The following is a 12,423-nucleotide window of genomic DNA, read 5'->3' on the forward strand; positions in this document are numbered from 1 at the left end:
CGCTGACGATGCAGACGCTCCTTTAGAAGCCTCTATGCGGTGCCTCTGAATACTGCGAATCGGGAAGGAGCTTGAAGCTGGAATAGCTCCTGGCTGATGTTGGAATGTGGAAGGAAGCCTCACTCAAGCTGAGAACATTTGGGGACCCGGAATCGGGCTTAATCAGCAACGTTCCTGCAGCGCGGCGCCACCACCAAAATCCCAAGATGACGCCCGCAGCTTAGGCATAGAGGAGCCCTGCCGATGATCCGCCTAGCCAGACCCGGCACTTAACTGAAAGGAGTGATATTGCGCCATGACTGTCTGGCGACCTGCTGCTGCCAGGGAAGTGAGCTCATAACAGGTGAAGCTCCTGAGGGGATGGGGGCTCACCGAAAAAAAAGTCGAGCAGCAACTAAACCCCTGCTGATACCCCCCCCCCACGACACCAGGTCTAATGTAAGCAACTGCCATTCTAATCTGTGGATCTGGTATGGGGCCCCATCTTGAGTGCCACTGGGGCCTGATAGAGGAAGTGAAATTAAGGTTGCCATGCAGCTGAAAGCTCCCTATGAGGGGTTCTAGTTCTGAAGAGCCTCTGGTGGGATCTGACATCATGTGTTTGTGTTCCAGCTGAATAAAGGCTACAACATAGCCTCTTGGTAATCAGAGTGCACCCGCAGGTAGGATTCAACCCTTCAGTGGTGAATCAGGAATCAGATGCGACTATGAGAGGCGATATGTCAACCCAGAAGTATACCAGCACCTCTGCGTCTTGCTCAGCATCCCCGTAATGAGCTCAGTTTCCCAAGGACATATTGCAGGAAAGCATGGCAAAACAGAAGTCGGCCAAGAGCTCTGATATAGCCGTCCTGCTTCAGTCTAAAGATAAAGGAAGGAAGACAGAGACCATAAGAGCCATGGCTCACTCTCCAGAGTGCCCTCCTGGGACCCCAGGACAACTGGCTACCAAAGGAGACATCCAGGCTCTCTGAGGAGATATTAAAATAGAGTTCAGGAAAGGATCATCGATGCAGAGCAGAGGATGGGCGAGGTTGAGGATTCGATGATGGAACATAAAGCTGTAATTGCAGACCCTAAAACATTGTGTCCTGGCCCTGGAAACTGAAGGTGAACTTGAAATCTTGAAAATAGAGCCCGCAGAAATAACCTTCATGTTATTTGAATCTCATCTACTGTCCTGGACCAAGATCTTGCTCAGTATGCAAGGGGCGGTCTTCCAGGTGCTCCTTCCTGAGCACGATGAGGCAGCTCTGCTGATGGACCGCACCCATAGGTTGCGAGGGAGAGGGGAGGCCTCTGTGGTCCCCCGAGCAGATGTGATAACGCGCATACACTTCTTTACAAGGAAACAGGAGATCATGGGGGCTGCTTGAGCGAAAGCAGAAATATAAATCCGGGGGTTGTCCCGCTAGGGTCCACCTCTGTGTTTACTCTTTGCTTATTGTTTGTGCACATCGGGCCTTCTCCCCTGCTAGGAGCCTGCTCTTCTGTGCGTCCACTTGGGCTACTGTTGCTTTTTGTTCACTAGGCTCCCCCTCTCTAATCCTGTTGTTCCTTGTTGTCTGACTCCTCTGCCCACTCCCCTGTGTCTTTGCTCCCACTGTTGAGTCTACGTGCTTGTGCTTCTCTGTTGCTTTCCGTACTGTGCCTACCTATGTGTCTCTCCTCCCCGCTATATCCCCACCCGGTGCATCCTGTGTGGCGTAGTTCTGTGTTGTGCTTCCTCCCCTCTCTCTTCTCCCTCTCGCTCTTCCCCCTCCTTTCTACCTCCACCACTCCATGGTGCTCTTGGTCTCACCCATCTTCTCTTACTGCTTTTCTATCACCTATCCTATCCCTCTCACGAAGTCTGGAAGGAAGAAGTTCAAGAAGGACATCCTGGTCTCCAATCCAGGCCTTCCCATTGCTGATATCTACGGCAGTGCCTCCTCCAGACAGACTCTCACCGACATCCTCTTTATCGTTCCCTCACCCGACCTATGGACCCTACATATGGTCACTGTTCTCTCTCCTTTCTCCTCATCGCCCATTAATGGTGGCACAAGATGGGAGGTCCTCTTGGCCTTCTTCCTGCCCTCCAAAACCATCATTAATGTCTATCTAAATGGGACCGTCATGGTCCAGGACACTCAGCCCAACCTCCTCCTCCTTCTTGGGCGTCTCCCACATCTTCCCCCTTTCTCCTGCTACTGTATCTACCACCTCTCTGCCCCCAAGCCACCTACCTCCTCTACGACTCCCTTCCATCTCTGCTGCCTCTACTGTGGCTCTACCTCCTGCCTCCTGTCTGGGTCCTTTACCACCTAGCGCTACATCTACCACCTCTCTGGCTTCTCTGCCACCTTCCTCCACTACCTCTCTGGCGCCTCTGCCACTCACCTCCTCCTCTGCTGCCTCCTCTCGGGTGCCCCCCTCTTCCTCCTCTCCAGGCCATCTGCCACAAGCTTCTACCTCTGCCCCCTCTCGGGCCCCTCTGCTTCTTCCACTGGGTGTACCTCTCTCCTGTACCCCACCCCGGAAGTCTTTCAAAAGTGGAAACCTGGTCCACCTTGCTACTCTCAACTCTTTCTCTGCTGCCAAACACCCCTCTGACATCTGCCACCTCCTCGAAGACTGTGAACTGGATGTTATCGCTCTCTCTGAGAGCTGATTCATGTCCAGGTCTTTCACGAGTTTCAACACTCTCCTCCCTGAGGACTTCAAGATCCACTCCGTACTAAGGACCAACCGGCCCAGAATTGGAGTGGCCCTGATCCTTCCTGAGTGGGTCCCTGCCTCTTTCCATTCCCACTCAGGCTTACTCGACCTTTGAATGCCTGGTCTGCAGGCTCTCTATCTCTCCCGGCCTCTCCCAGTCTCTGGTCACCATCTACAGGCCACCTGGCCAGGTCGCCCTCTTCCTCTCTGAATGGTCCGATCTCTCATTTTTGTCTCCTTGCCTCTACCTCTAAGCTTCTCCTCCTCAGGGATTTCTACATCCACTTGGACTCCTCTGACCTCATTTCTGGGCTTTTCCACAACCTTTACAACTCTCTTTCCCTTTCTATTCTTACCTCTGGTCCGACACACTCAGATGGACACACTGTGGATGTTCTCATCTCCACAGACATCCCCCCTCTAAACCTTTCACTAATCCACTCTCTTTGACTGACCACTTTTTGCTTTCCCCTCCAAATTCACTGAAAATGTTGAATAGAAAATACCGAAGGCACAAGAAATGCGCATTCATCATGAAAAAAAAAACACCTGAATGCCATTATGTCAAACAGAGGTTGCGTGCGTCTCCCCCGCTTCCTATGGTCGATATAATGGGATTCGGGAGCTGCAGGGGTGTTCGCTGCTTCCTAAGGAAGGAGTGTGGCGAGGAACAAATATGTTTTTAAAAAAGCAAAAAGTTTTTAAAAAACAAAAAGTTTTTTTTAAAAAGGGCCCTGCCACGGCAATCCCTACCCATTTTAGGGGTAGGAGACAAACGTCGCAGGGGGAAGGGCAACAGGAGGATCGGGCGGGAGAAAAGGTAAGTGGCAACAAACTAACTTAAGTAAGGGAGCGGGGTCGCGGTTAGGGGGAAAGCAGGATTCGATATTCTGGTGATGCAAAGATTTCCACTTTGCAAAAATCTGCTGCAGTCGTTTCTGCTTCGATTATTTGACGTAGATCCTTCCTCTCACCTGAAACTGTCTATCCCCCTGGCAAAACCTACCCCAGCAATGCCACCTTCCTTCGCGGTCATTCAACCCCTGAAACGGGTGTTAGTTGCAGCTTTTGCCTCTATGTTCTCTCCTCCTACTCTGACTCCCACTCTGACACAGCCCTCTCCAACCTTCATCTCTCTATCTCCAACACTTTCAATATCCTTGCCCCTGCCATGAGGATCCACCTGAAGCCTGTTTCCAAGTGCAATTCTTGGTATGACTCCGACCTGGCCGCTTTGAAATGCAAGTACCGAGTGGCCGAGCGGAAGTGGAGAGCTTCGGGCACATCCAGTAACAAACTGGCCTGCCGCCTGCTCAAAAGGCAATACAGACTCTCTGTCTTCTCCAAGAAGAGTGTGCACATTCAAGCCTGCGTCTCTGCGGCCTCTAACAACACAGCCAAACTTTTAAAATTCTGCAAGGAGCTGGCCAATCCGACTGTAGTCTCAACTCTACTGTTCCTTCCCAGGCCCTCTGTACGGCCCTGGCTTCTCATTTCACCACTAAAACTCAAGACATCCTATCCACACTTTTCTCTGCTCCTCTTCTATCTCCCTCTTCTTCCCTCTGGCCACCTTTCCCCCTTCTCTCCTCTCTCTCTCCTTTAACACCTGATGATGTTTCTAGACAAGTTCGGTCTATGAAAGTTTCTTTCAAACAGGTGCTTCCCTGCTCCTACGGAACCATTAAGGACAACATTGTTTCCCTCGCTCCAGCCTTGGCTGATTTCTGCAATCATTCCTTTGCCACTGGATCTTTCCCCTCTCAAGCACTCCTAAAAAAGCCTTCTGCTCATCCTTCCTGTCCGGCCAACTATCGCCCAATCTCTATCACTCCTTTCCTGGGCAAACGCCTTGAGAAACTGGCCATCTCTCAGCTAAACCTCCACACTGAATCTGTTGGTTATCTCCACAACAGTCGGTCTGGCTTCAGATCGGCCAGAGCCATGGAAACTGTGCTCCTGAACACCCGTGAAGATCTGCTCTACAAACTTGACTCCGGCTCTCACTCTGTCATCATCCTCCTTGGCCTCTCCTCAGCCTTTGACAGAGTCAATCACGCCACAATGATCAATCGCCTCAGTGTGAACCTTGGCATCACTGGTCAGGCTCTTGCGTGGCTGACCTTTCTCTTGAACAGACCCTCCCAGGTCCAACCGGGGTCCTTTCTGCGCACCACCTCTTTACACATGTGGTGTTCCCCAGGGCTCCATCCTTTCACCCTGGCTCTTCATTGTCTATGTGGACCCCTTGGCTTTACCGGATCTCTACTTTCTTCTCTAACTTTCACTGTTATGCAGATTACACACAGCTCTCTTTGAGGCTACCCTCTGCCTCCTCTACCATTTCTGACTGTTTATCCTCTTTTCAGGGATGGTGCGCCTCTAACAACCTCTGCCTTAATGCCAGTAAGACAGAGATTCTTCTCATTGGGACACCTGCTCCCATTTTTCCTCTCTCCCTCATCTCAAGCCATCGCTACAGCTCCTCCTCGAAGAGAAAATACGCTAACCCCGGGAAACTGCAGGAGAAGTGTCATGATGCCTACCCTTGGGCATCTGGATCAAGCCCATCAGCCCCGGGAGCAGGCATCCAGACATTTACAAAAACCCCAGCAGCCCCAGCTAGGGGCTGTCTGGGTTCAGTCCTGGCGCCGTAGGCACCAGGCTCATATGGCGCCAGGCTCATAGACTTTACTTACCTCATGCAGACCATGCTGCAAATAAATCCAAGCCAACGTGAGGCCTGGATGGGACTATTTTACTACAGGGACTATTTTTTACTCGGGTGTGGTCCTGGGGAACTTCTTTCCTGGGACTACTTTGGAGGCTATTTAAACCACGCCCGAACAGCAGCACATGGTTCGTGTTATTCTGCATCCAGCAGCGTGACTCTCACCGTGCCTGCAGCCAGCATCCAGTCTTCTGCCACGCCCACGTGCCTGCAGCCAGCATCCAGTCTCTGCCACGCTCGCCTCGAATCCGGAGCTCCTAGAATAAAGAGGAACAAAAGGGCAAGGTTAGAAAATAAACTTATTTCAAATTCCTCACCAGATTCCGGATCCATTTCATCTCCCCACCTGGAAAGTACATCAGTCCTGCACGCGTTGCTTCGCCAGTTCCAGCACGGCGCCATACTCACCAGTTCTCACAGCATCTTTCGATCCGGTACTGTCTCCATCATTTCTTCGCCGTGCTTCGGCACCTAGGGGCACAAGAATAACAAGGTGAGCCAAAGGAATCAACAAATACCTCTTACCACCATAGACTTACCTGATTTACCACCGGCGGTATTATTCTCCATATCTTCATATGCCGCATCTGTAAAGAGGGAGAAAAACAACATGTTAACTCATGCAATAGTTACCGGACAGTGTTGGGTAACACAGACTCTTACCTGAACGCCAGCAGCAGCTACGAGACCTTCTTCTCACAAACTCAGTTGCAACTTAAGGAAGGAAGGGGACAAGAGTGAACATCGGGCACATTGAACTCTTTGAACTTGATACTTACCAATCCCGCCTGGGACTTCAGAGTCAATGCTTACCGGAACTCTCCCAACGCCTTCAAACCAGTGAAGTAACTGGTATCTACGCGCCCCTGTAAGACACGCAGGATGGAGAGCTCATCTTTTACAAACATAAGGTGAGGTTACTAAGGGGATATATGAGGTGATTAGTGGGGGAGAGCGAGAACAGTTGGGAGGCCATCACTAAAACCCACAGGTGGCTAATCCCTGTCTCCACTTGCAGGAAAATACTTCCTCGGGTCCAGCAGACAAGACTAGGCGGGCCAGTCCAGACAGTCATCTCTGCACTACGTATCACGTTGACGGAGACCGCAGCTGTCCGAGTCCGATCGACACCTCTGTGGGGGTCCAGGTGAGCGTAACAAGAAGCCAGAGAAGACCAAGGCGCAGGGTAAGGTGTCCGACCTGCCCCTGAAGGCCCTGGTAGTCCAGGAGAAATCATTCGAAAGGGAGCTGTGGTATAACATGGCACCGCTGTTGGAATTGATCCCCGGCAACAAGCAGGTCGAGGCGCTGGATATCCTACAAGAGGGCAGGGTGGCATCGGACCATTCCATCACCGTGGCCCTGGACGTCGCGAACACAGGGTTCTGACAGATGGGGAACAGTGTCTGCCTCCGTCATCGTGGCTGGTTAAAAGCCACCAACTTTCGGCCGGAAGTTCAGACAAGGGTCCTGGGCATGCTGTTCGATGGGGACAATCTCTTTGGGAAGGCCGTCGACGAATCGTTGCAAGCCATCAAGACCGACACGGAGACGGCCCGTACCATGGGCACACTTCAGCAACATCGGCCTTCCTTTTGTGCCTCAGGAGGCAAATCTGGAAGATTGTCGAAGGGTTTCGGCAGGGGTCATCCTCGTACCGCCAACCCTCCCGTTCCACGACCCAGGAGGCCTACAGGGGTTGTTACAAGGCTTTCGGAGGTGGCCGCCGTTGTCGCTCCCAAGACGGCACGCAGGCCCCGAAGCAGGATTGAACCGGCCAGGACGTCGGGCCCCCACCCATGCACCCCTGTAGGAGGCCGGCTGGTGGGCTTCATCAGCGAGTAGGAAAAGATCTCCATCCGACCGATGGGTGCTGGACGCTCTCGCCCACAGACACACTCTAGAGTTCCAGCAGAAGTGTCTGCAAATATCACTGATGGCCCGGCAGGAGCAGCAGATTACTCCGCTCCTGCAGCGAGTACGGGCCATGTGAAGAAAAGTGGCGATAGAGCTGGTTCCAAAGCGAACCTGACCCTTTTAACGGGACATGTTCAGTACAATGGAAGAGAGTTAGTCTGGTAGCTCTGTCGTCTTCTTCCTCGGCTTAGTTTTTGTGAAAAAAGGTGGGGGGGGAGTTGGAACTTCGGAAAATCCTATAAAATAGGATGGGGTAGATGAACGGAAAAGGGGGGGATACCGCGTCTCACCATCAGCTGCCTCACCCCACTCCCCGAAAACCGCTCACCCAGGTGATCCTCCCACACTGGTCCATGCCAGGAACTGGATCCAAAAACGATGGCCATGTCCTGGCCACCTGGATGACAAGTCCCCGAAGACTAGCGGTATGATATGTATGTATACTCCTACACCTATAGTGTGCATTGGTAACTGTTCTAGATTTCAATTTAAACTCATTTGTTTTGTTTTCTTTTGTGCTGTAGTGGAGCAGGTTCTGTATCATATATTCGTGTGTTTAAATCCATGCTCATTGCATTCCACATTTTCCCTCGATTAATAGTGTCATAGTGTCAAGACATGTAATCCTAAAACTGTTCCATAAGCAACCATGCATTTCAGTGTTATTTCTGCAGATCGTGGCTCATGAGTACTTGGTGTCAGTCCTGGAGTGCTGAACCCAGTGGGACATACCAGATTGCCACAATCCATATTCATGGTTTAGATTTGCATACAGTGAACCTCAGTGGGAGATGTGGGAAGAGGGGTTTATTTCTGTCAATGGTCAACCTCTCATCTTTCCCTACGAGTGATATTAAGGCTCTGTCAAGCGTACTCTTGACAGGGGTAAGGCAAACTTTGTGATTGCTCTAGAATGCATTAAAGATTTGCTCAATTCCCTAATGCACCATTTTGGCCCACAGCATTTATTGGAAATATACCGCAGCTCTGCAGACACCTGGATTTTAGCTGTGATGATCCAGATGTGAAGGCCGTAATCGCAGCGTTGCTGAACTTAATGGAAGACCCAGACAAAGATGTGCGTATGGCTTTCAGTGACAATATCAAACACGTTCTGGACTCTGCTGGATCAGAGGAGGGTTTCATAAAAGAGGTGAACACCATTCTTTCCAAATTTCAAGCTTGTACGCCATCGAAAGATGTTTTATTATCGCATTCTCACCTTTTTTATGAATTTCTTTACAGTTTTTAGTCTTGAGGATAAAGGAGGCGTATACTAATGCTAAAATATCCAGAAATAATGAGCTGAAAGACACATTAATTCTCACAACCGGCGACATTGGAAGGTACCGTTGGTAACGATTTAACAGCTACACCACTATTTCCTCAAAATGTGTTGATAAACTGATCCCTTCAATGGCAGTACAACAACGTGAATTCTTGCTTCAAAGTGTAAGGCCCTTTGTAGATCAAATAATGACCTTTTTTCTAAAGGATTATTATCAAGCAGTATAAGCTCAGTCCTGGATACCCTTACCCCAAGTGTTCTCACCACAACTCATCTAGAAATATGCAAGCACACAGAAAACCAGGTCTTGTGGTCTGCACTCATTAACTTTTAATGTTTTGCCTCATGTTTCTTCCTATAGTCCCAGTTGTTCCCCCTCTCCTACCCCTCTCTTTCAGGACCTGGGTTTAAGAGGCCACCAAAATGGCAGACCCACTACACGATCCACACTACTTTGTTTTTCAGATGTTTTTCAGTAATGTAATCCTGGTTGATCGGCACTCACAGGTGTAGTTATTGTCATGGGTTGTTTGAGTGTGGTTCAAGGCAATCTTGACAGCCCTACTCCATCGGAGATCAGAAAGTACTTGTGAGGGCCCTTCTCCCTTGAGAATATTCTACATGGAAATTTGGCCGTTTGCATTTGGGTTTTCGATCCTGTTGACCATGCAAAAAAGGTGTACTGCTTGTCAGCCTGCCTCGTAGTGGGATGTAGGTGCCTTTCCCCGTCTTACTACGTGTGAGAGAACAAGAAATAAAATAACAGGCAAAACCCCTTGTCGGGGAAAGAGGCACTGAGACCCGGCTGCAAGAGTTCAAAGGATGGTTTATTTCTCCAGCTAGGAAATAACCCAAAAAACTCTCTCCCCCATTGCATCAGTGCCAACATTTATTTTAGTTAAAGTAAGTCTAATAAAAAATACTAAATGGACCCGATTGGCCAGACGGTGTGGTGCTGTAGGTCTGGGTACATCTCTTCCTCCTGGTTGGCTGAGTAGCTGACGGACGTCAAACATCTTGTGCTCCATGCAGGTCAGGGTCCGGTCACTGTGGTCACTACCTAAGCCTAGTATTGTTTCATACTAAATGACAAATTATTTAAAACATTTTATGCTACTTGTCACATTTCTACATGAGTTACACACAATGATTATTGTCAGTACAATTGGGTCATTCGTGGCTTTAATTGAAGGCCTTGACCTTTATTGTGCATGTAAAAGAATCAGGCTATGTTCGCATCTCTTTCTAGGTTTCAAATTCATTAGTGCAAGTAAAAGCATATATAATAATAAAAATGCTTAAGGTTAGTAGTGGGTGTGTTGGGTGGGTTTCGCAGCACAGGCGAGGGTCTGGCACTTGAAAGAAATACCTTACAGTCGGTGCAGGGTCAGGATGGCAATAAATTGCTTTAATGGGGGTGGGTGGCTTGCACGTTTATGAGAACGAATCGAGCAGAAAGTGCTTAGCTCATCTTGGTTCACATGCTGGTTTTCAGGCAAACGGTGATCTCAGAGGAAGAAAACTGTAGCATATTGATTGTTGGAACTTTTCTCCAGCTTCAGCGTGAGAATGGAAGCACAGAGCTTTTCCTTCGCGGGGGGAGTGCAAGGGTGGGGGCCAGCCAGCTGCCTGCGCGCCTTGTGTTTGTGTGTGTGTGTGTCTCTGTCCTTGGCTGCTGCGGTGGAAAGGGGAGCTGAGCATTGCTGTACTATCGCAGTGAGGCCTGTTTACCCAAGATGGAGTCGAAAGGGGGCACAAAAAATGGATGCCCCGTGTCCTGCTCAGTAGTCCCATCTATGCAGCAGTCAACCGTGGTTAACTTTACATAAGGGCAAGGGGCAATACCACTACTGGAGGCACGCGATCCAAGCCTTGTACTTAGGAGCGTACGGCGCGAGGGGGCCTGAGGACCCCTTGCTCCCATACAGGGATCAGGTCTCTATTTGGGTGTTGACACAGTTTGTGTGGTTAGTGAGTGTTCATTTAGAAGCAGCTGTTTTGCTAACCACTTTTTGATCATAGTTGGTTGAATTTAAATTGTTTAGCCATGCATTTATTTATGTAGGTTCATCAAAGGTTGACCGGTTTTTCTTAAGACCTATGTCAGAGATTTTATCTACAATCTTGTCACTGAAATGTTTGTCACAACTGTGCATTTTTTTTCACTGTCATCTGTTGTCTTGAGTGACAGGAGGGTGACGTTGAGGCTTCTTTTAGATTCTCTAACCGTTCTCTCCTTTTCCACTGAAGGGCTGCAAAAGGAGACCTAGTGCCGTTTGCCCTCTTGCACTTACTACACTGCCTGCTCTCCAAGTTGCCATCTGTCGCTGGAGCAGCCTATACAGAAATTCGGTCACTGGCCGTAGCCCGATCCATAAAACTGCAAGCTTTCTTCAGCCAATACAAGAAACCCATCTGCCAGGTGAGACATCAGTGTTGTAGGACAGATAATGTTAGACACCTTTACAATTTCTGCCTTTAACCTTTGCAAAACAGGTTAGTCTAGCGCCTCTCCCACTGGGGCAAAGACGCTATGAGGGCCCCCATCTGGACCTGCAAGGATACTTGGTGCTGCTGCCATAAGAGAGGAAGAGAGAGCGGGTTTGTCCATATCGTTTTAGGCTCTCAGTGGACCGTCTACTGCCCAATCTTGGACCCTTGTGTCAGGCCACTGCAACTACAAGAGTCTGACTGCATTTTTCAGCACATTATCCAACGTGCCTTCCTTTAGGTTTTCCTCCAAATATGTTGCATGTTTTAAGTTGACTTGGCTAACTAAGCCTTAAATTCTGTTAACTGGATCAGAGGATGTCAATTATTTATTGTTACTGATTTCATAATTCCACATAGTTGCACAATTATACAATTATACAATTGAATCCCCGTTGACCATCATTTCATGAATTTCGATAAGTTAATCATAAATTATTTTTTCATCATTACACATACCCAATTGTAGTTGTGGTCCAAAGGTGAGATTCAACGGGGATTCAATTGTGTAATTGTATAATTGTGCAACTATGTGGAATTATGAAATCAGTAACGATAAATAATTGACAGTGCCTATAGCCCTGACGATGGATGGAAGTCCGAAATGCATTAGCAAATAATGATGGGGCACAGAGGAGTCAGGAAATAAAGAAGAAGAATATATTTGAGAAACCATACATAGAACTGTGAATCTGTGATTGAACAACAGAAGCATTGAAGTAAAGATAATATATTGATTGAAACAAGAAATAACCCCGGAAGGGGAATTTTGAGCGAGCACACTCAGGAAAAGAAGCTGTCAGGTCCTAAATTTCAGATATTGCTACAACCTTGTGCCTAGGTCATATGGTGTGCTCCCATAAAAGACTGTGAGAAGAATTGAAACGTCACAACCTTTAAAACACAATAGCGGTGCCCACCCTACCCCTTTGCTTTTACACATTGGTATTTCACAACAAAGGAAGCTCACATGCTTGTGGACCCATCTCATTCTCTTTGCAGTGTTTGACATTAATTGTGCATAGCCGGATTAACTATGAATAGTATTTCTAAGTTCCAAGTAAGTAATCTTCATATAATTTGTATTTTCTTTCTCTTATTCACTTGCTTTCCAACAAAACCTATATCCTAGAAAGATGAACAGCAATCAATTACCCGCTGCTTATACATTTATTTACCCTCCCTTCTTAATAGAAAGAGTAACAATATGTCTTCTTACCACCGTCAGTCTGTGGCTATGTAGCAATGCTGATGAAGGTAAGTTTCTTCCCCATATAGACAAATACAACTCTACATT

General features: G+C 48.5%; 1 protein-coding gene across 3 annotated transcripts in view; it reads left to right on the forward strand.

Annotated features, from left to right (window-relative positions):
- Positions 1–12,423, forward strand: part of ATR (ATR serine/threonine kinase) — a 1,676,349-nt gene that overhangs the window by 414,511 nt on the left and 1,249,415 nt on the right. For all 3 annotated transcript variants that reach the window (XM_069618270.1, XM_069618272.1, XM_069618271.1), the window contains exons 11-13: positions 8,311–8,501; positions 8,594–8,694; positions 10,887–11,058. In XM_069618270.1, coding sequence (XP_069474371.1) covers positions 8,311–8,501; positions 8,594–8,694; positions 10,887–11,058 — 464 coding nt within the window. The remainder of the gene's footprint in view (positions 1–8,310; positions 8,502–8,593; positions 8,695–10,886; positions 11,059–12,423) is intronic.

This window comes from Ambystoma mexicanum, chromosome 10 (assembly GCF_040938575.1).
Source record: "Ambystoma mexicanum isolate Mex_15411 chromosome 10, UKY_AmexF1_1, whole genome shotgun sequence".
Classification (NCBI taxonomy): domain Eukaryota; kingdom Metazoa; phylum Chordata; class Amphibia; order Caudata; family Ambystomatidae; genus Ambystoma; species Ambystoma mexicanum.